At 40.3% G+C, this 26,028-nt stretch overlaps 1 protein-coding gene across 2 annotated transcripts in view; it reads left to right on the forward strand.

The window, feature by feature from the left end:
• The window catches only part of LOC109889961 (gamma-adducin), a 39,642-nt gene extending 14,374 nt beyond the window's left edge, over window positions 1-25,268 (forward strand). The window contains exons 1-15 of one of the 2 annotated variants that reach the window (XM_020481826.2): window positions 5,048-5,314; window positions 6,650-6,930; window positions 11,059-11,203; window positions 12,089-12,240; window positions 12,551-12,631; window positions 13,233-13,382; window positions 13,911-14,054; window positions 14,335-14,433; window positions 18,510-18,683; window positions 19,823-20,083; window positions 20,405-20,521; window positions 20,908-20,997; window positions 22,499-22,622; window positions 22,801-22,893; window positions 23,150-25,268. In XM_020481826.2, the coding sequence (XP_020337415.1) occupies window positions 6,730-6,930; window positions 11,059-11,203; window positions 12,089-12,240; window positions 12,551-12,631; window positions 13,233-13,382; window positions 13,911-14,054; window positions 14,335-14,433; window positions 18,510-18,683; window positions 19,823-20,083; window positions 20,405-20,521; window positions 20,908-20,997; window positions 22,499-22,622; window positions 22,801-22,893; window positions 23,150-23,379 (2,061 nt within the window). In that variant the 5' untranslated portion in view covers window positions 5,048-5,314; window positions 6,650-6,729 and the 3' untranslated portion in view covers window positions 23,380-25,268. Of the gene's footprint in view, window positions 1-5,047; window positions 5,315-6,649; window positions 6,931-11,058; window positions 11,204-12,088; window positions 12,241-12,550; window positions 12,632-13,232; window positions 13,383-13,910; window positions 14,055-14,334; window positions 14,434-18,509; window positions 18,684-19,822; window positions 20,084-20,404; window positions 20,522-20,907; window positions 20,998-22,498; window positions 22,623-22,800; window positions 22,894-23,149 lie in introns of those variants that run through there. The other variant, XM_020481827.2, reaches the window with a different exon arrangement.
• The last annotated feature ends 760 nt before the right edge of the window (window positions 25,269-26,028 follow it).

Raw genomic sequence — 26,028 nt, forward strand, 5'->3', positions numbered from 1 at the left:
AAGATAGGGCTGGCTGGTCTACATTATTAGGATTCTCGCTCTCTTCTTTCTTTCTCTGCGATGACAAACAGATGATTTTCTGGCTGGAAGCCCAGAGTTCACCATGAGGCTTCCTGTGAAGACATGTCGTTTTTCTCATTATCCCCACACTGACGTTGACAGCCACCATGATGTGGAAATGATTTCCTCAGTTTGAGCAACAGACATAATAATAATGCCTATAAACTTGAATGGCCTCCAATGAACCAGAAGTCTTGTCAGCTAGAAACATTTGGCGGAGTATGTGAAGGAGATTCCATGATTAGATTCATTGATAGTTAATGTTGTGTTACATTTCAGATTAGTACAGTAATAACTATTAGCATAGCTTGATAAATAAAAGTCTGTTAGAAAATGATGAAAATAAAATGTGAACACTGAAATAGAACAAATATTTTCATCAAGAGTTCTTGTGAGAATCAATCAATTACTGACGGAGTAAGCTAAAAAACAAACAACAACAAAAAACACTGGCCAAAACATTCCTGTTTGACCAATGCTGTGTTGAGTTAGATGCTCTGATGGGAAAAACAGCTAAAGAAAACAAAAAGCAAAATTAACACATGGGGACAAGAACCAAATGGAGAGAAAGGTATAAATTAATGATTTTAGTTGCCATTACAGTTGGTTTATTAGGATATACTACTGTATGTCTTGCGTGCCAGAGTTCTGATCCAGTGATTCATTAAAGCTGAAATCTAATTGAATTCCTGCCAAACTTTAATTTCACAATTATTTTGTGAGTTGTAAAAAAACACTGGTTGGAAGTTATTATGCACATTTTGACAATGAGAACAGAAAAAAGCAAACCACATAACTGACCCAAAAGACGTGCAGCATATTGCATCTTCTGGAGTGGATATGTGCCATTCACGTGTTACCAATCTAAAAGTCTAAGCCGTTTGGGAGGTAGGGGGAGGGGGCATGGGGTTTACTTAGCTAACATATGGAATTGTTTTAAGATGGTCATAATATGGATCAGTTAGCTATTACATTTTGAATTTTAGGACCCCTTTAGGTATCCCCCAAAAATATATAAAAAATATTTGATAAAATATTGAATTTGGCATTTACTACTATAGCCCACAGAAACGCATTGAATAACACATTCATAAATGGCAAAAAAGACCGTCTAAAAATAAATCATAAGGTATAAGGTTTTGAAGTGTCTGTCCTATATCTAGGAGATATAAGAAAGCTAAGGAAATATGTGTTTTTATGGACACATAATTAACCCCTTATTTTTGTTGGCACAAAACATACTTCCATTTGTTTGTATGGGTTACCTTCAAACGAGTCCCGTGACACTTGTGGGAGTCTCCCCTTTCCATGGAGTGGTCATAATAGTTTGTAGGCCAAACCGTTTGGACGCTACATGCGTTTTCATGAGAAGACCGATTTTTGGGATGTCTCATGATCTGACAAACACCGCTGGAGCTCGGCCACCTTCCACCTTCCACCACAGATGCGGAAACCCGACATGCAGTGGATTGCAAAAAAACGGATATTTCGAGCTTAGATTTACGGATTTTGATGGGGATTTTTACAATTATGTTACTTAGATTGACGCACAAGTTTTATTCAGTTGTTCTGTATGTAAATGCATAACTTTGCGATGAGTCTAGAGTCAAAACAAATCTAATTGTATTTGTCACATGCCCCCAATACAACAGTTGTAGACCTTACAGTGAAATGCTTACTTATGAGCCCCTAACCAACATTGCAGATTAAAATTGTTTGAATAAGAATAAGAGATAAAAGTAACAAGAAATTAAAGAGCAGCAGTAAGATAACAATAGTGAGACTATATGCAGGGGTGTACTGATACAGAGTCAATGTGCGGGGCACCGGGCTAGTTGAGGTAGTTTGTACTTGTAGGAAGAGTTATTAAAAGTGACTATGCATAGATGACAACATAGAGTAACAGTGGTGTAAAGAGGGAGTGGGGGGGGCTGCAAATAGTCTGGGTAGCCATTTGACTAGATGTTCAGCAGTCTTATGGCTTGGGGGTAGAAGCTGTTTAGAAGCCTCTTGGACCTAGACTTGGCACTCAGGTACCGCTTGCTGTGTGGTAGCAGAAAGAACAGTCTATGACTAGGGTAGCTCTAGACTTTGACAATGTTTAGGGCCTTCCTCTGACACCGCCTTGTATAGAGGTCCTGGATGGCAGGGAGCTTGGCCCCAGTGATGTACAGTCAGGATGCTCTCGATGGTGCAGCTGTAAAACCTTTTGAGGATCTGAGGACCCATGCCAAATCTTTTCAGTCCCCTGAGGGGGAATAGGTTTTGTCGTGCCCTCTTCACAACTGTCTTGGTGTGCTTGGACCATGATAGTTTGTTGGTGATGTGGACACAAAGGAACTTGACGCTCTCAACCTGCTCCACTGCAGCCCCGTCGATGAGAATGGGAGCGTGCTCAGTCCTCTTTTTCCTGTAGTCCACAATCATCTCCTTTGTCTCCTTCTACTTGTTAATAATGTTAGAGTGGACATCTTGGATGTTCAGTGGAAGCCTTTGGAAGAGCAGTGAGACTTGTTACTGTGAACCCATTTTATTCTATAATTCAGCCTTTTATATGGTTCCCTCTGCCAAGGAGTGAGGTCAAGTTCATGTCAGGGATGACGTAGAATCTCATAAACGCTTTTGTGCTGTTATCCTAAGATAATGTGGGTTTCCTCAGTTCTTCATGAAAACTTGTTTGCTGACAAGCAAAACATTTTGGGACTATGTCAACAATGGGCTAATGAAACAAATAACAATATATTGTTTTTGAGTGGAATTTTCCTTTATGTGTTTGGAGGATTGTATTTAGGCCCTTAGTAATCAATCATAAGAAAGAGGTATGCTTGTGTTTCTGATACATATTTCTTACTGTTTATGAATACGATCTCTAGTAATAACACAAGACATCTGGTCAATGCTACACGAGAGGGATTGCCCTGTTTAAAAAGTCAAAATAGAGTTACAGAGAATTTAAGGGTTCAGTGGGAGGATGCTGAGTATGTGTGTGTATGTGCACTACATGTTTAGTGTAGTGTGCAGGCAGGGTTGAAACCATGCTATCCTTTGGGAGTTGAAGGGTCACACAGCTCTGCAGTGAGAATGTTCTGCTTTTCATTAAATCAACCCATATGTCCCCGTATCTGCCTCGCCGTGGAGACTCCACTCTGCTTCCTCTCCCCGTGTGTGTGTGTGTGTGTGTGTGTGTGTGTGTGTGTGTGTGTGTGTGTGTGTGTGTGTGTGTGTGTGTGTGTGTGTGTGTGTGTGTGTGTGTGTGTGTGTGTGTGTGTGTGTGTGTGTGTGTGTGTGTGTGTGTCACCTTTTGAACCGCTAGGTTAGAGGTCCTTGGTGCAGCAAGAAATGTTTACGTTTGTGGCATTTGGAGACCAAATTCTACTCTAAACTTTCTGTGTGTGTTTGCGTGGGAGTGAGTGCATCTGTGTTCGTATAGTAAGTCAATGTTATTAATTGCTCCTACAAGTTGGCAGAGCACATCAATGATTTGTTGTAATTTGTATGTCTTTGTGTTTGTGTTCTACCAACTTTTGTGTCAATCTTATTTCTATTTTTGTGCAACAAAGACATTTTCATTTCTCAGAACGAAAATGCTTTGCGAGTGGTTAGGACACAACCCAGAGTGGGAGTTCATTAACAGAGTTAATAGAGTTAAGTAGTATTATTTCCTGAATGGGCTAGTGAACCACATTCCCAAGGGACCAAAACAGGGGCTAGAGATACACATTTGATCAAAATATAGTTTTAAAAGGATGCCAGAATATACAATTACATTTAATTCAAGTAAGGAATCAAATGTTTACATCAATCTGAAGAAGTAATGAACTGTAATTTCTATTTTTTAAATAGAATTCAACCGTTGACTAGAACTGGAATAATTTCAGTTTCACTGGAATAATTTGATCTATGTTTGTAGGCTAATCAACACAATATCTGCACAATCCCACCAGTGCTTGAGGGGCATATCACTATGTTGTTGTTTGAAATGTGATGTCTATGTGTGCCCTCTATGGCACAGGAAATTTATTTTGTCCATTTGATACATAATTTTTCAATCTAAAGTTCTGAGAGTTGTGAAATATACCCTTGAGAGTTAGCCTTGGTGTCAATTGTATTTATAGAATAGTCAGATTATTCAAGAAGTAGATCAAATGTAGCTATGATGTCTAGACTCAAGAGCTCTCTCAGTAAGTGATGCAATTGTATGCAATGTGTTGCCCTTCAAAGTGCTTTGTAGGTTAAATCATATTCTGACAAATCCAAGATTGTGGAAATGGGATTATTTCAGTGTGACACATACACAATACTCCTGTTCCTAAAATGATGTCTGATCTCTGTGAACTGAAGGGACAATCCTGTAATGTGTATTATTGAGGCATGCATATGTGAACATTTGTGTTGCATTGCTTCCACTGGGCCACAAAGCAAACCACCAGCCTACTACTTACTGCCTGCATTCACTTTTTGACTGTATTCGTTCGATACACAGCACCTTGAGGCTTTTAAGTTTTATTTGTTGGTAATGTTTGGCCAAAGACTTAACGTCAACCTCTTCTGCAAGGCCATGGGAAAGGCAGATTTCTCAATTATTCATGAAATTAAATAGCGGATGGTTATTTTCAAGATCGTCATACACATACGCATTTACACACACACACACACACACTCACGTGCACACACACTTTTCCCAACAGTGACATCATTCCTATTCCCATTGTTATAAGTATAAATATTCAGGAAATTAGGCCAGCAATACGATCTATTCATGATCTGTTTTACTGTAGCCTATTGGAGGTCTTGATAACATAACTGAGTTTCAGTTCACTTTATATGTAATTAGCCTACTGTTACCGAAGTCAGTCAATTGATCATGAGTTGGATTCGTTTGGATTGAGGGGGAGGGGGGCGAATTTCCTTTTTTTTGTCCCGCCAAATTGGCAAATTAGTAGGCGGATATGAGAAGTCACATGGTCTCTCTTTTCCCTTTTTCCCTACACAAACACACCCACTCCGAAGAGAGTACAGTATGCCCACACTCAACACGCGGACGTACTCCATCGTGCACACATAGCTGTTTAGATATTCACTAGCTACAATGCACATACGGATACATTTTTTTACACCATTTCAGTCAGAATGCATCGAAATCTGGAATACATTTAACACTTTTCCCTCTCGATCTTTGAATTCTAATTCTGTCCAGGACTGTGGTTTCTTCTTCGGTTAGATAGCCTACGAGGATACAATCACTGCCAAAAAGGTTTGATGTTTCAAATAGTTACTGCATACTATGTTGTCTGTTTCCTTAAGACTGGTTTTGTGCAAAGTGTTGTAGCACTCTGCGTCTTGATAATATTCATGGAAGGTGAAAGTCACTAGTCGATGTCGACTATACATTGTCATGCATTCTCAACTTTTTGTCTTGATGCGCTCCTCAATGGAGTAGCCGAATTTGAGTTTTCTAAGTATACTCGGCTACGTACAAAATATACATAATCTCTATTTCCAGAGAGTTGAGTATCTTCGTTAAACTTTTGATTGATCTCATGCATGCAATTTTCTCTGTTAGTCTGCTCTTCCATCACATCACATTGTTGGAGGTGATTTTAAGCGTTAACTCTATTGAGTGCCTCTGTATGCTGCTTGCCAGTACGAATTAGCAGTTTTACTCCTTTTTGAACATATGGTTGAATTAATTTACCATTTATTTAGATTAGAAGCCCCATCATTAGTTATTCTATGGGTACAATACAGGAAATGCTCTGCTGATATTTTCTGTAATTACTGTATGTTATATTCAGATAACAGTTTAAGTTATCTTTGGCAGAAAAGGTACATTGAATAGCCCACGTTTGACACTGTAAAACGAGTAAAAATATTTGTTGCCACAATTTTTGTCCAGACTTCATCACATCTAGTTGTGTTGATAAGAACGTGCTGACGACCCTGACATTGATCAGGCATAGTAGAGCAACAACAAAAAAGTATGTTGCCCACCACCCCAATGGCTGTTACTTTAACACCCGAGGTGCTAACTACCCTAAAGCACCCCTATGATGTTTTATTGACATGCTTTATGGCTGTTGGCATGACAGTAGAAGTAGGTGGTTGTAGTTTCCTTCCCTCACAGATTACAGTGGACACGGGATTCTCTGTCTGCCTGCAGAGATAGTGGTTAGAGGTTTTTTATTTTATTTAATCTTTAGTTAACTAGGTAAGTCAGTTAAGAACAAATTCTTATTTACAATGTCGGCCTACCCCGGCCAAACCCTAATGACTCTAGGCCAATTGTGCGCCACCCTATGGGATTCCCAATCACGTCTGGTTGTGATACAGCCTAGAATCGAACTAGGGTCTGTAGTGGTGCCTCTAGCACTGAGATGCAGTGCCTTAGACTGCTGCGCCACTCAGTAGCCCAAATTGTGTGTGTGTGTGTGTGTGCAACTTGGTGTAAGCCTCCTATTTGATTTCCTCAGCAATAAAATGAACTGATTTAGTATCAATCAAGTTTCCTGTGAAATAAATACATTTTCAACATATGGCCCCACTTGACTAGCTCTGGTGCGAAACTGAAGTTTTGGTCTGTCCCCAACAGATTCCCAGAGCCAGCTGTCCTGCAGTGTGGCAGGTGAGGACCAGAGAGAGGTGAGGTGCGATCCTGAAGATTTGGACAGTATGAGTTTGGTGGAGATCAGACAGGCTGTTGGGTCCATGACCCTGTCCCTATCCAGCACAGACTCCAAGGAGAGGTACTTTGACCGGGTGGATGAGAGTGACCCTGAGTACCTCCGCAGCAGGAACATGTCACCTGAAATACAGCAGGACTTCAACATGATGGAGCAGAAGAAGAGAGTCACTCAGATTCTACAGAGTCCAGTATGTTGCTTGTTGTCTGTCTATGTTAATGTGTGTACACAGTACAGTCACTTTCATTATCTGGTTGGAGACCATAAAATGGCCTGAAAAGGTTTGCTCTTTGAGATCCAGGCCTATGTGGTTGGCTCTTGTAGAAACACTACACCATTGATGTTTTCATCAAATGTTATTGGTCATATACACATGGTTAGCAGATGTTATTGTGAGTGTAGTGAAATGCTTGTGCTTCTAGTTCCGACAGTGCAGCAATATCTAACATGTAATCGAACAATTCCACAACAACTACTGAATACACACAAATCTAAGGAATGGAATAGGAATATATAAATATATGGATGAGCAATGGCATAGGCAAGATGCAATAGCAAGACTCTGCTTGCACTGAATGCAAGAGAAGTGACACAATTTCCCTAGTTAATATTGCCTGCTAACATGCATTTATTTTCACTAAATATGCAGGTTTCCAAAAAAAATATAGACTTCTGTGTATTAATTTTAAGAAAGGCATTGATGTTTATGGTTGGGTACATTTGTGCAACGAATGCGATTTTGTTAAATTGTCACCTGTTTGGCAAAGTTAAAGTAGGCTGTGATTCAATGATAAATTAACAGGCATTGATTATATGAAATGCAGGACAGGCTAGTTAACCTAGTAATATCATCAACCATGTGTACTTAACTAGTGATAATGTGAAGATTGATTGTTTTTTATAAGATGAGTTTAATGGTAGACAGCAACTTACCTTGGCTTATTGCAGCCACACGGTCCTTTTGACGCTGCACTCGTGTAACAGGTGGTCAGCCTGCCATGCAGTTTCCCCATGGATTGCGATCTAATCGGCCATAATCGGAGTCCAAAAAGGCAGATTTGTTATGAAAACTTGAAATTGGCTCTAATTAATGCCGATTTAATCGGTCGACCTCTACTCCTATACTGACATTTTGCTTGTTTGATTGCCTTGCAGAGGGAATAACTACACTGTTTGTATTCGGCCATATTCCCAGTCACCTTTCTATGGTTAAATGCGGTGGTTCGTGCTTTCAGTTTTGCGTGATTGCCTCCATCCATCCACGGTTTCTGGTCAGGGTAGGTTTTAATAGTCACAGTAGGTACAACATCTATGCACTTCCGTATGAACTCACTCACCGAATCAGCGTCTACGTCAATATTATTCTCTGAGGCTACCCGGAACATGTCCCAATCCGCATGATCAAAACAATCTTGAAGCGTGGATTCCGATTGGTCAGATCAGCAATGGTGGCAAAACATTGAATCAACTGACACCATGTTTGTACAGTGTTAATATTTGTTCCAATGAATTGAAATGTGCTACTGTCAGAGGAAACAATATTACATATTAACCAGTCCAAAAATAAATGTCAGCTTTAATATACATTGCCTGACCAAGTTCACAGTTTAGCATTATTAAAGGTCCAATGCAGCCATTTTTATTTACATTTCAAAAAAATCTGGGTAACAGTTAAGTATCTTACTGTGATTGTTTTCAATTAAAATGGTCAGAAATTATCAAAAAATAGCTTCTTAGCAAAGAGCGATTTTTCTCAAGCAAGAATTTTGCTAGGACTGTCAGGGAGTGGTCTGAGTGGGGAGGGGAAGAATGAAAACTAGCTGTTATTGACAGAGAGGTTTGGAAAACATAATGGGCTTAGAACCTCTAGCCCAGGCAATTTGTGGGGAAACAACCTGTGGTTACCTAGGTTTCCCCATTGGCGCACAGCAAAAAAAAACTTTACATTTTATTGTTGTCTGCTTGTTTTAGTCAATTTCAAAACTAGATTTTAAGAAAAGTACAACTTTGATGTTGCTAGCAGCCACGTGAGTGCTAGTTAGCTAGCCAGCCAAGACCAACAACACAAACGGACTATACATCTACTAGTGAGTGGAGTTACAAACGGTCTATACTAAACAAGTTAAATGTCTTACCTGTGGGGAAATGCTTTCCACACATATAGTTACGTGTAGCCTACTTGGACAACGGGTCCCCACATTTCCCACTTTTCCATGCTGAATAGCCCTGAGATCACAGGGCTCTTCTCACAGGCTCCATTTCCCTACGTGAGAGCATTGTGAACCTTTTAGGTCTGGATTTTTTTAGATGGTTACATGTACATTGAACAACACAGCAACTCTTCGACATGTTTTGTTCTTTCTGTATAACAAAAAATCTACGACGAAGTTGTCTCTTACAATGGGGGTCAATATGATTTTTTGGGGGGGGTTGCCCCCAATTTGTGGGTGTGGTCGATGGGGAATTACTTAGTATCATGTGATAATGGCTGCCTGGTATTGTTATGCAATAATTTCCGTGGTAATGTAGATTGTTCATTCTAACTGATGTGCCTCATGTAATGGAATGTATTTTTTGTAATGTCAGTTGAGTTGATTCAACAAATCACAGCACAGATTTATGGGTACAGTTCCTGCTTTTACTTCCTGCTTTGCTCGTATGGGTACATTCGCAAAGTCCACCCATTATGCCATCAATGACCTGTTATTGGTCTACTAATTTACCACCTGGTGATGTCACCAGGCAGGCCAAAATGCCATCCCAACAAAACATGCTGAAATTTCAGGTGTTTTTTTTCTTTCAAACAGCTCTTACACTAAAAGGGCATTATCATCCTTTTTACAATTTTACAGTATTATTTCAACATCATAGTGTGGAAATATATATGTATAACACAAGACAATCATGTTTTTGACTGCACTGGGCCTTTAATTAAATCAAATGGGGAGAACAACATATAGGCATGAACAGAAGAAGTATTGGCATCCACTGTATGTATTCCTATTTGACTCAAACCCTTGAGTATAAGCAGAAAATGTTGCCTACATGCACTGATGATAAATGCATCATATATGCCATTGTGAATCAGAGGGGCAGATAATCAAGCAGTAAAATGTGGTTAGAGAGGCTGCTAGGAGGTGCAACAAACACATGCCTGTAAAAAAAAGAAAAAAATGAGATGAGCCCACGCTCATCTGTGATTGCATAACAGACCCCAACAAGTGGAACTTAGCTCATCACCATGGGAACCGCTCTGAGATGGTGTGGAATGCTGGCGTTGCACCAAAGAGGCTTGCAGAATAATCGTCTTTTTTGGAAAGGATACCCAAGATTCACAACAATACTGTGAGCATAAATTAATAGGCTGACTTAATGGCAGGGCTACCTCCCAGTCACCTCTATTCACATGGACATAAAGAGGGGTTTAGAAACCTCTAATGTGATTTGTGTAAACTTGTAATAAGGAGGGCCTCGTTAGGCCTGAGAGTACACTGTGCACCCTGTCCTAATGCGAACGGCTGAATAGACATGGAATTGGAACAGGGTCAAGGTGAAAAGTATTGCGTAAATACACAGACCATACCAGCAGTTGAATAATATATTTCTATATCAAATTTAGCCTAACAGGGTGGAAATTTATGAGTGGGACATACAGACTAACAACATGAAACATGGATAAATAGATAAAACTGGATGTTTATGTTTATTTAGCTTTGCACCATAGTTTCCCACCAAATCAATTATAACACTTCCTGAATGTGGGGTCATTGTAGGAAGAGGTTGTTTTCTTAAACGGAGAAGTACAACAAACTAACAGGGTGGAAAGTGGTATCAGGGACATAGAAAATCTTAAACAAAATTATTATAATACAATAATTGTGAGAAAAAAAAAGTTCTTGATGAAAGAGACTAACTAGGAATATAAAATAATGAGGAAAGATTTGATTTATTTCATGCCTTATATTTCTTGTGGAAGTTGATAAATAACACCTGTGGACAGCAAAAACTCATCCATGGACAAAAAGTGTTTAAAATGCATACATTTTCCTTTCAGGATTCATATTTTGGTGTTTTTAAGGTCAAGGGCACCTGACCTTTATATTTAAATCCACATTTTACACTAAATAAGAAATTATTATTATTATTTTCTAGGGACAGAAAAGGCACTGCAGAGTAAGAATGACCCAGCTAACATCCTTTCCTCATTTTCTTTGTGACCTGTGACCACTATCCTGGAGTGGTAAGCATTGATCAGCGGCCAGTGGTACTATTTTCACTGAGTTATGGATTCCAAGGTGTGTCATTGTTTGGTTTCCAGGTGTTTAAGGATGAACTGGAAGGACTGATCCATGATCAGATGACGAAGGGCAATAATCCAACAGGACTGCTGGCTCTGAGGCAGATAGCTGATCTGATCATGGCCAGTTCTATGGGAGGGCCAGGCTCCTTCACATCTCCTCTCAGTAAGTAGCTGTGTGCGTGTAGGTCTGCGCATTCTGCATAGTGCGTCAGTGCAGATTCTCTCTGCATTGTCAATGTTTTGGGGCATGGAATTCACAAAAACGTGTGACATTGAGAGCCCTAATGCAGCAAAATTCTGCTCAATTACATGTTAACCACATTCCGAATGTTTCTAAGTGAACCAAATGTTCCCGACTTTATAATGAATTACAGCTGTCTGGAGCGTAAATGATGTTGCCCTCCGTCTTTCAATGGAGGTCACTATGAACCCTAGGGCTAAAAAGTTCCATTTTAAAAACACTAGGAATGTTTACTGTGACTGTTAAGAAATGTAAAATGAACTGTCGTCTCCTATGGCTTTGAGGTAATGGAGGCAGAACTGTCTCTTTATAAATCAACAGTCCCTCCTAAAGTACTTGTAAAAGAATAGGGTTCTGGTTTGTCCAATGCCCTTATACAGTAGGAAAAATATGTACTACTCAGAGCTCTTATGAGGAGTACTGAGAACAGCTTCTTTTATGATCCAAAAGTTAACCATGGGATGCTGAGATGTAGTGAGACATTTATTTATAGCAATCATTTCAACTAAATGTTGTAAGAGAGAGGCAGGACCATTTAGAACTGCTCAAGTTAAACAAGTCAGCATAGGTGGTGCTTGTAAGCTCAAACCAAAGAGAAAGCAAATGACATTGACCGTGTCATAATGCAACTTCAACATGAAGAATGTTCTTGTTTCATGAACATTCAAGTTGTATGAATGGTTAACACACCAGCTTGTTTAGACACACAAAGAAAGCTGTTATTTGTGATGGTTGTCACAAAGGCTGTGGGATGTTAGTCACTGTGCTCTTGTCACAGTTCACTATGAATGCATGTGTTTTCTCCAGACCTAGGGATGGTCACCCCGGTCAATGACCTCTATGGGGTAGAGTCTGCATCCTTTACCAAAGGGGAGAAACAGTGTCGCTGTAAGCTAGCCAGTGTCTACAGACTGGTGGACCTCTTCAGCTGGGCCCATTTCACCAGCTCATACATTACTGTGAGTATTACCCTCATTAAAAACCTTATTAGACCTCTCTACTTACATGTAACACGAACTTAATGTAGCATTATAAGCACAGTAGGAATTGTGATTACTGTAGGCATGTCAAAATGACACAGTAGTCCTCAGTCACCCAATACACATTTTATTTTAGCCATTTTCAAGCATTGTTGAAGTACAAATAAATAGTCTAGCCATTTTTATCTTGAGAATAGCCTACATCCAGTTTACTGTATGTAACCGGTGCGATGTTGTTCTTGGAAATGCCTTTTGACGTTTTGCTTTTTGTGACCTTTTCCTTGTACAGGTCCGGGTTAGCAAAGAACAAGACCATGTTCTTATCATCCCACAAGGGCTCTCTTTCACTGAAGTGACGGCTGGCAGTCTGGTAGGTATAATGGTGCATGCATTTTCATATTCCAGATTTCTTAGAACTACCATAGAAAATAACCCTTTGTGCTTTTCTCCAGTGGGTGAACAACACTATCGTTATCAACAGTATCCAGAAAACCCCATGTAGATGTAAATCATGCAGAATATGTGTTCAGACTATCGACATGACCACATAATCAATAACCAGCCACCCAGACAGCCTCTGGGTATGCTGAGACACGCCTCACTCTACTTCACCAAGGGGTCAAGGAGAAATTACAGTTTTGTTGAATGGATGTTTTTCAGCATGTAGTTGCCAATAGTTACAGTATTGATGGAGCGCTAAGTCCCAATAGAATGATAACTAGATGACTTGTAATCCACTTACAGTGTCATCATAATAACAACGGAATATAGTTTAATTCCAATAAGAAAAAACAAGAGTGGAATAATGAATATATTTTAATAGTGCAGCAATATGGTAGCACAGTCTAAAATGTTTTTATTGAACTAGTAGGCAAGTCCGTTAAGAACAATCTTATATACAATGACGGCCTACAGTGAGTATCTGGTTGCCATGGTAGCCCTACTGATATTGTGTCCTGGTCTGTTTCCAGGTGAAAGTGAACATGATTGGTGATGTTGTCGACCAGGGATCCACCTACCTGGAGGTGGACCACTTTGGCTTCAGCCCTCACTCTGCTATCTACTCCATGCGCCCTGACATCAGGTGTATCATACACATCCACACCTCTGCCACCGCTGCAGTGAGTACACTCAACTAAAACTCAGTGAGTGGCCATGTCACCTGGCCATGATACTCAATGACTGAGTTAACCAATAAGGCCCGAGGGGGTGTGGTATATGGCCAGTATACCAGGGCTAAGGGCTGTTCTTATGCACGCCGCAACAGCCTTTAGCCGTGATATATTGGCCATATATCACAACCCCCAAGGTGCCTTATTGCTATTATAAACTGGTTGCCAACGTAATTAGCAGTAAAAATAAATGTTTTGTCATACCCGTGTTTTACGGTCTGATTTTCCATGGCTGTCTGCCAATCAGTATTCAGGGCTCGAACCACTCAGTTTATAATTAAGAGAAACCTCTTGGTTTCATTATTGTTTGTACTGTAAATACACCTAATGTACTAGTACTGTTGCCTTTTGAGGTCGTCTCTTATGGTTCATGCAATATGTCTGATATTTTACCAGCCGGAAATAAAATAAAAGGTGCCTTTAGGTAGTTGTTGTTGACACAGCATTGTCACGGTTGCTTTTATCCTGAATTCACAGGTGTCCTCAATGAAATGTGGCATCTTGCCAATTTCCCAAGAGGCTCTGGTTCTGGGCGATGTTGCATACTTCAGTTACCAAGGCTTTTTGGATGATCAAGACGAGAAGGTGGAGTTCCAGAAAGCCCTAGGGCCCACTGCCAAGGTAACTATTGGTTTCCTTAACAACACCAACAGGTATTGTAGTGTGTGCCATACATAGAAACAGAACACACAGAATTCCATCACCATGGAGATTAGACTGCCTGCCATTTAATCTGTTTTGTTACTGTAGTAATTGTTTTTTTTACACAGGTATAAGAGCATTCTAAATGTAATTGTTACTGGAAGTTGTTTTCACTTCGATAAAAAAAAAAAGTATTTGTATTCACTTATTAATTTCACCTTTTGAACTTGTTGTTATACCGCGCTTCATCTTTTTGCAGGTGCTTGTTCTGAGGAACCATGGCCTGGTTGCTCTGGGGGAAACCATAGAGGAGGCTTTCCACTACATTTACCACTCACAGCAGGCTTGTGAAGTCCAGGTAACACTTGAATTCATCAGCCACACTTGTTCTACCACATCATTGTATAGGTCATGAAGTAGTTAGTTCCCTGCTATTTCTGTGTTCTTATCATGTAAATTCGATGAGGGTGTGTTGCGATCCAATATACAGAATATATGTGTTATTTTGCTTCCCTTAACCTGTGTGGTCTAAACACATCAGTATGTATTAAATTAATAACTACTTTTACACTACATGACCAAAAGTATGTGGACACATTGCTTGTCGAACATCTCATTCCAAAATCATTGGCATTAGTATGGAGTTGGTCCCCCCATTGCTGTTATAACAGCCTCTACTCTTCTGGGAAGGCTTTCCACTAGATGTTGGAACATTGCTGCGGGGACTTGCTTCCATTCAGCCACGAGCATTAGTGAGGTCAGGCACTGATGTTGCGTGATTAGGCCTGGCTCGCAGTCGGCCTTCCAATTCATCCCGAAGGTGTTCGATGGGGTTGAGGTCAGGGCTCTGCAGGCCAGTCAAGTTCTTCCACACAGATCTCGACAAACCATTTATGTATGGACCTCACTTTGGGGCATTGCCATGCTGAAACAGGAAAGGGCCTTTCCCAAACTGTTGCCATGAAGTTGGAAGCACAGAATCATCTAGAATGTCATTGTATGCTGTAGCATTAATATTTCCCTTCACTGGAACTATGGGGCCTAGCCTGAACCTTGAAAAATAGCCCAAGACTCCTCCTCCTCCAAACTTTACTGTTGGCACTATGCATTCGTGCAGGTAGTGTTCTCCTGGCATCCGCCAAACCCAAATTTGTCTGTCGGACTGCCAGATGGTGAAGCGTGATTCATCACTCCAGAGAATGCATTTCCACGGCTCCAGAGTCCAATTGCGGCGAGCTGTACAACACTCGAGGCGACGCTTGGCATTGCGCATGGTGATCTTAGGCTTGTGTGTGGCTGCTCAGCCATGGAAACCTATTTCATGAAGCTCCCGACGAGCAGTTATTGTGCTTACGTTGCTTCCAGATGCCGTTTCGAATTTAGTGTTTCGGTAGTGAGTGTTGCAACCTAGGATGGACAATTTTTATGTGCTGCGTGCTTCAGTACTCAGTGGTCCCATTCTGTGAGCTTGTGTGGCCTACCACTTTGCGGCTGAGCTGTTGTTGCTCCTAGACATTTCCACTTCACATTAACAGGACATACAGTTGACCAGGGAAGAAGTTTGACGAACTGACTTGAAAAGGTGGCATCCTATGATGGTGCAATGTTGAAAGTCACTGAGCTCTTCAGTAAGGCCATTCTACTGCCAATGTTTGTCTATGGAGATTGCGTGGCTGTGGGCTCGATTTTTATACACCTGTCCGCAACGGCTGTGGCTGAAATATCTGAATCCACTCATTTAAAGGGGTGTCCACATACGGTGTATATATAGTGTATATTAGGTATGTACCAATATCCAATATTTTCCTTGCCAAAAAACCTGATACCGATATTAAATATTTTAAGCCTTCTAGTTAAGTTGAATAGTTGAAACACACACTGACCAAAAAGTTAGGGTGTTGGTGATGAGGATACCAAGGAACTTGAAATTCTTGACCCGCTCCACTACAGCCCCGTTGATGTGAATGGGGGCATGTTTGGCCCTCCGTTTCCTGTAGTCCACAATCAGCTTCTTTGTCTTGCTCACATTGAGGGAGGGGTTGTTGTCCTAGCACCCCACTGCTAGGGGGACTAAGCACGCACACCTGAGGGGCCCCCGTGTTGAAAATCAGCGCGGAAGATGTGCTGTTGCCTACCCTTACTACCTGGGGGAGGCCCGTCAGGAAGTCCAGGATCCAGTTGCAGAGGGAGGTGTTTAGTCCCAGGGCCCTTAGTAGGGATGCACCGATATTACATTTTTGTCCGATACCGATATCCTATATTTTCCTTGCCAAAAAAAAACAAAGCCGATAACCGATATTTAACATTTTAGCTGCCTTCTAAGCATTCTAGTACAGTTAAATAGTTGAAACACACACACTAACCAAAAAGTTATTTTGTTGACATTTACGTATTTCCCCATTACCAGTAAAACAAAGTAAATCAAAACCTATTTCTTTCACTTACTTGCTGGGCTGTTTCGTTGTTCATTTGTTTAGTCGTTTCATTCTCAACCAGTATTTCATCATACATGTCAAGCAGAGAAGTTTCAGCTCTGTTTGTCCATGGCCTCTCTTCCTCAGTGCGCACTGTCACCGTGTCCGTTTCCATCTTGTCCAGCTGTGTTTGTAGCATACAAACACGTAAACCCTGTTTCTTGTCTGCATCGAAGTAGCGGTCCTTGTACCTAGCATCGAGCATAGTGGTGACACAGTAAAGAGGCTCAGAGAGAATGCCACCGAATCGCTTGTTCACAGCCTCTAGTAGAGTACTTTTGCAAGTTTAACCCCACGATCTGTTGGAAGTTTTGTTGAGCAGGCATTTCAATGCCATGACAGAGGGTATTACGTCTGCTGCAGACGCAGTTGATGAACTTATTTCTCCAGTCAGTTGTTCGAATGGAGCTAGGAGTGTGTTCATGTTTCCAAGTTTCAAACATGCTCTCAAATGGCAGAAGTGGTATGAGAACCATGAGCGGCTTTCCTCAGTACAAAATCCTTGTCGACCCACTGTGCTGTCAGACTCCGCATGCTCATGGGGCTGACATCGCTGGTTCAAATGTCAGTCGTGAAGCTAATAGCAGTGACGCTCATGGATGTGTGTTTCAACAATACTGTGTAACTCCATTAGGGCTACATCTGAAAAATAGCGCCTTCTTGGTAGTGTGTACTGGGGCTCGAGGTGTTCGACCAGTCAGCGAAAGTTAACATCATCCACAACAGAGAAAGATTGATTGTCAAGGGCAATGAATTCCATTATCTTGTCGTTAATGGATTTCGCCTTTGAGTTGTCTCGCTGACATTTTTTTACTCTTTCAAATGACTGCTCAACTTGAGCTTGTTTAGTTGTTGGAAGTATGCGCTTAGTTTTTTTCTGCTTTTGTTCTAAGTAGTCGCTGAACTTCAAAATAGATCCACACAGCAGACATTGTGGGCGATGTTAGGAATGCTGTGTAGCGCTGTATTTTTTGTGGCATCATTACGTCATCTACCTACGTTTATATAGGTTTGCACGTCAGCTTTGACATCGGTTTTGCACATCGCTGTTAAACTAGACATCAGGCCGGTGTTGGAATTTTTAGCTGATGTCGGCCGATTCCGATATATATTATTCTGATATATTGTACATCCCTAGTGTGTGTATATATAAATCACTATACTTGTAGAATGGTTTCCCTCATGTAGAGAAAAATGGTCCCTGGTTTTGGAAAGGAATCAAACTTGGTGTTGGTCGTTTTCCAATTGAATGGTGTTACATTCTCTGCATGAAAGAGACATTTGTGATAAGTCAGACATCTGTTAAAACAAAGCTAAATCAAGGACTATATGTGTCTTTGAAACCACTGTTCTCAAAGAGCAACAGGTTGAGTTTAGTGTTCGATTCGGTGGCATTCTCTCTGAGCCTCTTTACTGTGTCAGACCGATAGTGTTCTCTTATCATCATATGTTTCTGGGATAGTGTGTCCATTGAGCAGGTCATTCCACATGTGGTCAGTCTCGAATTCCTGTGCTTTACTAGACTCTACTGTCGCCTTGTGACACGCGTTTTTACCTCATATTTTCACTATAATAGCTACAGATGTCGGATCTTAATTTGATTACCCTTTTGCAGGATAACTTTCTTGCAATGCAGGAATTGTAAAACGTGTAGTGTATTTGAGGCTTAAAAAGGCTTCTGAAGTTTGTAATTTGCACCTTGAAATTTGAATTGATTTTTACCTTACAATTTTTTTGATCAACTCCTACAAAGATGTCCATTAATTATTATCCACATAATAATTCACATTTCCTGTTGCTGCAGGATCATTTTTCTTGCTGTAGCAAACTGGTTCAAATTAAGATCCTACGTCTGTAGTTTTAGACTTTTACTCATTATTCACCAGACCTGGTCTTCTCACATGGTCAAGACAAACTCCCGGTCTTAACTATGATATGTGTTTTTGATGTGGTCTTTCAGGTCAGTGCTCTGCGGTGCTCTGCAGGAGTGGAGGACCTGGTGCTCCTGGACAGGGAGAGGCTCAAGCCCCTTACCCACGGAGTGGCTGCTGCTGGGGTCACCGTGGACAGCGAGGTCAAGTGGAAAGTGGGCGAGGCAGAGTTCGAGTCACTCATGAGGATGTTGGACAACCTGGTAAGTGACCTCACGATTTTATCTGACTTTTCCCACAATGCTTAGCATTTCCATCCTGAGGATGTGTGGGAATACATTGACATCATAATCCCAACCAGATCTCCCATGAATCAAACATGGGAGATCATGAATGCCAGCTGTAGCTCCTTGAACTAATGCACGATTATTGTCCAATATAACCTATTAAAGAGTGCCACACCGTTGGGGGTTTATCAAAGATGAACGTCCAATCTTAGCCTGCGGCTAGCAGACTGTTTGCTAATGCTGGGTCTAGCATCCCCTGTAGATAACTGTGATGTTCAGAGGGCTTCTCCCCTTTAAACACTACTATCTCAACATCACTACTAATGATAAGGGACAGACCCAATCTCTGGGCACAGCACACCCTACTCTGAGAAATCCTCTATTGAAACTACTAATGACATGCCACTTCCTGGGTAGGCTACAGCTGTGTTAGCTTGTACAGCCCTGTGTCATCATAGCCCGCCTCCCCCATCATTGATTCCAGATGGCAGGCCATGCTGTGTGGAGTAAAGAGCACAGACCACACAATCCTTCAGAGTCGATTGACTGGAATACTCAACACACTCCCTGGGTTCCGCTCAACATGGTTGAGTTTGGGGTTTGCGGTCCCCCACCCCCCTTTTCTTTGATGTGTTCCACACAACATTTCCCCTGTGTGGCCAGACTTTATCTATTCCCTTTGAAATCAGGCACTTCTGAAAGCGTTGTTTATATGTACTGTACAAAGTGTTCCAACAATGTAAAGAAGGTCTTCACTGGAGAGGCTGAACATTGGGTGTTCTACGAACTGCTTAAACTTTAGTCATTTTTATGGAGTGTAATGTTTCACATGGTTAAAGATGGAAATGATCTTACAAACTTTGATGGAAAACTGCAGGACCAATGTCTGAAAACGTGTCTTTGGGAGATTGATTTTATATGCTGCCAAGGTGCAAATCACTTAACTGTACCTTGTGGTACTGAGCGTAATTATGTTGCGGAAACCTTTTCCTTGGAAATCACATTTCCTAATTAATATTCATGTATAAAGGCTTTATACTTGATGGATAACAGGTGGCAGTTTTCATGGAGTCCATTTTGGCAGGTGGACTGAAACAATGTCTCTGTGTTGCTAGGGTTACCGGACAGGCTACGCATACCACCACCCCATAGTGAGGGAAAAGATTCGGACCAAAAACGACGTGGAGATTCCTGCCACGGTCTACACTGTCCCGTTGGTGGACAGTGATCTGGGTCAGAGAAAACCGTTTAACGTCCTGGTTCAGAAACAGAAGAGGGAGAGGACCCGCTGGCTCAACTCTCCCAACAGCTACCTGAAGGTCAATGTGCCTGAAAGTTCGCCCAGTGGAGAGTGCAGCCCCAGGACCAAGACCATGGTGAGCTGCTATAAACCATTGTTCTTCAATCTACCTTGTGTACCGGTAGACATGCAGTAATATCTTTAGTGCTTCAACCTGACAGTCTGTGTTCCTATGGCAGAGCTAAAATATTTGCTCAAATATGAGGCTTTTCTGTCGGTTGCCAGAGCAGTTTTAAATGTGTGGATTAGCCTGCCCTCTTGTGGAATCTTGTAACTGTATGTATGAAACACCAACATTTTTCTACATAAAATCTTCTTAGTTTACCCAATGCATCAAATGTGTTAATGAGCTCCAGTCTGAAATGTATTTTTATTAAACCAATATCTTTCCTTTTAGTGGATGAAATCTGAAGAGACCAGCAATGGCACTGGCACCCCCATAAAGATTGAGGACCCCAACCAGTTTGTTCCCCTTAACACAAACCCCACTGATGTTCTGGAGAAGAGGAACCTGGTGAGCTAGAACATTGTGTTTTCTAATCATGTTCCTGATTGAAAGTTTGGACATATTGGGCTGGGTTAAATGTTGAGTTCAACAGCTTGACCATACTATTGAACTCTCTTCCCAAGCAAATTCGTATTGATTGCAGTGACCTATAGGGTGCAACCTGTCTCCCTCTGGCATGACAGCTGGGTGGACCAGAGGATCAATCAGTCATAAAGCCTTTCTGTGTCACTGAGTCATTTCAGAACAAAAATAGACAGAATAATAGACACCCGTTAGTCTAGGGACACATTTGGGTGTAGTAGATAGTTCTAATTACCCAGAGAGTTATGCCAATGTCTTGGGAACAGAACTTACAATTATTTTAAATTTGTTATTATTTTTTTTTTTTTTAGATAAGGCAACAGAACACTGGTGATCAGATGACTTCAGGACCAAAGTCCCATCTTCTAGCTGGCATCGTTGTGGACACCATACCAGGACCTGTAAGTACTTGGATCAACTTCACACCACACAACCCTAACATGATATATGTCGTTCCACAAAATGTTTGCCTTTTGCGTCCCTTTGATATTTTAAGTAGAAATTGGACACCAATAAAATTAATAAAAAGCCTGTTATATTAAATGAAGTGCCCTCTAATATAGACCACATGGAGAATTCAATAAATCAGATGTATATTATTTTATTTCTTTTTTTATTTTACCTTTTATTTAACCAGGTAGGCAAGTTGAGAACAAGTTCTCATTTACAATTGCGACCTGGCCAAGATAAAGCAAAGCAGTTCGACAGATAAAACGACACAGAGTTACACATGGAGTAAAACAAACATACAGTCAATAATACAGTATAAACAAGTCTATATACAATGTGAGCAAATGAGGTGAGATAAGGGGGGTAAAGGCAAAAAAGGCCATGGTGGCAAAGTAAATACAATATAGCAAGTAAAACACTGGAATGGTAGTTTTGCAATGGAAGAATGTGCAAAGTAGAAATAAAAATAATGGGGTGCAAAGGAGCAAAATAAATAAAAATTAAATACAGTTGGGAAAGAGGTAGTTGTTTGGGCTAAATTATAGGTGGGCTATGTACAGGTGCAGTAATCTGTGAGCTGCTCTGACAGTTGGTGCTTAAAGCTAGTGACTAAGGGACTTGCTAAAGTGCCAAAATTAAGCATTTTAACATGTCCATTTTGACATGTCCGTCAACCCTGTCAACCCTGTCACCTCTAGGAAGATTTTAACCCCATCATTTCACCAAGTTTTTACTATCATTCTAATGCCCAAGTTATTTTGTTGCTTTGACAGTCATTTCTGAAGATTATTATTTATTTAATGTGATTCATTTACATCTGTCCCTTATTATAAAGTCAACCCAGTTACCTGAACTCAATTCTCATTTTATAATGGTGAAACGATTTCTTTTTTATTTCTTTTTTTCAAAAGGAACAAAGAACATCTAATAGTCATATCATAGTGTAAAAGTAGATGAGCTGCTTCTACTATTTTTGGCCATTTTCTGGTGTTTTGTGGTGGGAAACTGAGTGTGTCGAGCACAACACGTCAACCCTGTTATCCATAGGCTAGAATGTTTTGTTTTTGTTTTGTTGTGAACTTTGTATTCAATTGCCCATCTCTGTTGCACACAACACGCTTCCATTCCAACTTGTTTTTTATAAAGTTGAACATGTGATCTTTATGAAAGAATGTTAAAATTAGGTGAAATCAAAAAAGGCACCTAATTGGTGGAGCGGCCCATATGGTAGTGAGTTTCATAGTTGTCATGATCAGAAGACTAATGTGGGTCTTCGTTGGTCCATCCTTATATTATGTGTTCAGTGAAGTAGTTGGGTTGGAGATCACAGGTATGTATTGGCCTTACCAATGGTTTTAGGTTAAACTGAATTTGTGGAGCTCATTGGACACTAAGCAGTATGTCTAGCAGCTAAAAGTTTAACCCCATTTGTATGTACCTCTCTCCCCTCAGGCCTTTATCATTGAGGATGAGGAGCAGACACGCTCTCTTCCTCCCAACCCCTTCAGTGAGCTGACAGAGAAAATGCTAGAAGAGTATAAGAGTGTTTTGGAGCAAAGGCAGCTGGGTCAGGATGGTATGATTCTCCCCTATCTCATTACAAATATCAACTCTGTCATGATGAAGATAATTTTATTCCCACCTCTGTTATCTACAGTAGTGATGGCTAGGGCCCAACGTTTTGCCTGGCCAGGCCACAAGGTCAGGATAAAACTCCAGGCCCTATTGATAACCCTTGAACTTTGAACTTGCAGATGCTGATGATGTCACAGATGCAGATGAGATGACAACTTTTGACGAGTCCACCATCTCACTGTCCCTGTCTCCACTCATGTCTCCAGTCAAAGGTATGGGCTATTTCATTAGAAAGGAACAAGACCATTGTGTGAAATAAAGTTTCAGTGAGATGCTTAATTCCTAAATCAGGGCATTCCTTCTCTTTAACGTTGAATTGGTTCTAATACATAGAGTTTTGGAAAGGTTGCACTACAGACAAAATTGTCATCTTCATTCTTCCTGTAAAGGAGTATTCTTTTTTTTAAAGTGTATAAGTGCTTCGTTCACCAATCCTTCCTCGCTGACTTGGTTTCTTCCTGTTAACAGAGATCATACCCAATGGGAAAGACTATATGGAAGAACTGGAGGAGAAACTGAACATCAAGGTATCCAAGATCAGCGTCAGCACCACAGAAACGGTTGAAATCTCCATCACAGAGAAATCAGGGGGAGACAAGACCCCTGAGAGCCAAACCAAGTCCCCAAAGAAGAAGAAAAAGTTTCGCACTCCCTCCTTCCTAAAAATGAATAAGAAGAAGGAGAAGGCTGAGTCCTAGATGGAGAGAACCTGAAGAAAGCCAGGTCAGCTTGTTTGGTATGAGATGAGATCATAGGATGAGGTGTGTTCCTTAGAGAGGGAATGTATGAGTCACTAAGATCTTAATAGATCTCCAGCTTTTGGGAGGGAGCAACTGTGACAATAAGCCTGTTATTACAATCTTCTTATTACTCAATTACTTCCTCTGAAGACTCCACACATGAATAGTAGGCATGGTGATGAATGTGTAGTGTATCAGCTTTATTGTTCTCAGTATGTACAATAGCCAATTCGCCATTGTGTAATCAAAACACATAGTATATAGCTACAGAAACTCGTTCTTTAAAATCAAAAACCTCACTGAAATACCACATTTAGCCTGCTATGTATTTGTGTTCAGGTCCTTTTTCCAGTCGGCTCATCCTTGAATGTACAGTAGCCTATAGTTGAAGGTAAGACATGTAAATGTCATGAGGCAGTGTCAAGTGAGTGTTGTATCCTGGTCCCTGAATGTATTGAATGTATAAGAAGTGTGGTTGGTTTGTATCTGGACCTAGACATAATAATGCTGTTTTAGTAGATTTTTATGAGTAGGATAAAGTATGGGTTGTAGTTGTCTTTCTGATTATTCGGTTAACATTTTGATATACACTACAGTACATATTTGTGTTCTTAATAATCCATTTGTTATACATAATACTTTTAACAATGCAAGACAGAGAAGGCAGTTTTAGCCAGGCAGAAACTTTTCAACTTTTATTTATGCCAGTGATATTATTTTAGTGGTTGCTGCTTATTCGTTATTGTGATTAAATGGACTGATAGTATGATGATTAATACAATCTCTATGAGCTCAATATTGTTGAATCCGTTTTACCACATTCACCGATATGTACACATGGGTATCATATGACTGAAAGCGAAATTACAAGTGTAATGATATGAGATAGCTAGGCCTATATAAGGCTATGGAAATGTTATATGTATGTGCTGTGTATGTGAAAGACTGTCTCAACTAATATCTTGATAGATCATTTGAAAGTTGATTAGGCCATACAAATGTAATAAAATGTTTAACGGATGCCCCTCTTAACATATATATATATATATATATTTTTTTTTTTGAAATCTGATATTGTTGGAAGAAATGCAAGATTATAGCAAAAAAACAATGTTGTGAGGCTTCCAGTAGAGATATACAACTTCCTCTCTGATTATGGCTGAATTGTACCTCTTTTTGTCTCCCCAAGAGGCTCAAATCTCTTGATTAGGTCACCAGGTGTTAAACTAAGGTCCCTATAGTATTTTAACAAGAGTGAGTCTACTATTCACAAATATTTAAATAAATGTGTGTGGCCTTAATAGCAATATGTTATAAAAAAGCTATTCTCTGGACCTGAGTTAAACCTAAAGAAAAAGTAAAACATCCAGAGATGGTATAAATTGAGGATTGGATTTATCCCAGTAACCAATGTGAATGATTTGCTTCGATCCAAAAGGAGAAACATGGTTTTCCTTTGTAAATACTGTGTTTTGTGAAGCTGTTTTTAAATGCAATACTGAAATGAAGGTTGATCAATTTGCAACGGTCTGACATGTCATTTAGTATGTTTTGATGCTTGTCAGTTTTTTTTATGGTCTGTTGAAGTATTACAAGTTTAGATGCATAAACCCTGTATATCGTGTTCACATTCCCCGTTTGTAACCTGCATTACTAATGCTTATTGTCCTTGTTCCTTTGTTTTGAATTGCTTTTGTATGGACTGAGCTTTTGTAATATAACTTTTGCTCTGTATAGCAGCTTCATAGAATTTCATTACATTCTTTAGGAAATGCATTTCACGACATATATTAAAAACAGTGTGTGTTTACGTGATTGTTTTATTAAACCATGGTCAATTGTTTATATATTTTTGCATTTTTATGTCATTAAATCATGCCATAAACATTGCCATACACTGAGTGTAGCAAACATTACATCTTTCCATGACAGACTGACCAGGTGAAAGCTATGATCCCTTATTGATGTCACTTGTTAAATCCACTTCAATCAGTGTAGATGAAGGAGAAGAGATGGGTTAAAGGAGGATTTTTAAGCCTTGAGACAATTGACACATGATTGTGTATGTGCGCCATTCAGAGGGTGAATGGGCAAGATAAAAGTTTTAAGTGCCTTTGAACAGGGTATGATAGTAGGTGCCAGGTGCACCAGTTTATGTCAAGAACTGCAATGCTGCTGGGTTTTTGATGCTCAACAGTTTCCTGTGTGTATCAAGAATGGTCCACTAAAGGACATCCAGCGAACTTGACACAACTGTGGAAAGCATTGGCTTCAACATGGGCCAGCATCCCTGTGGAACACTTTCAACACCTTGTAGAGTCCATGCCCCGACGAATTGAGGCTGTTCTGAGGGCAGAAGGGGGTGCAACTCAATATTAAGGAACGTATTCTTAATGTTATGTCCCCTCAAGTGTATATCTGGCTGTATGAGACCATCTTCAAACCCAAATGGGAACACCAACCAGGGGTGTATTCCGTGATGTTAGATGTCAGAATATTGCAGATGGAAATGTCATGAATAAAGCTGCCTCTTATTTGTAGATACTTTACAGTCAATCATATTGGTTCTACATAACACTTTTATATCGGAACATTCTATAATGTTGC

The sequence above is a fragment of the Oncorhynchus kisutch genome, linkage group LG4 (assembly GCF_002021735.2).
Source record: "Oncorhynchus kisutch isolate 150728-3 linkage group LG4, Okis_V2, whole genome shotgun sequence".
NCBI classification, from domain to species: domain Eukaryota; kingdom Metazoa; phylum Chordata; class Actinopteri; order Salmoniformes; family Salmonidae; genus Oncorhynchus; species Oncorhynchus kisutch.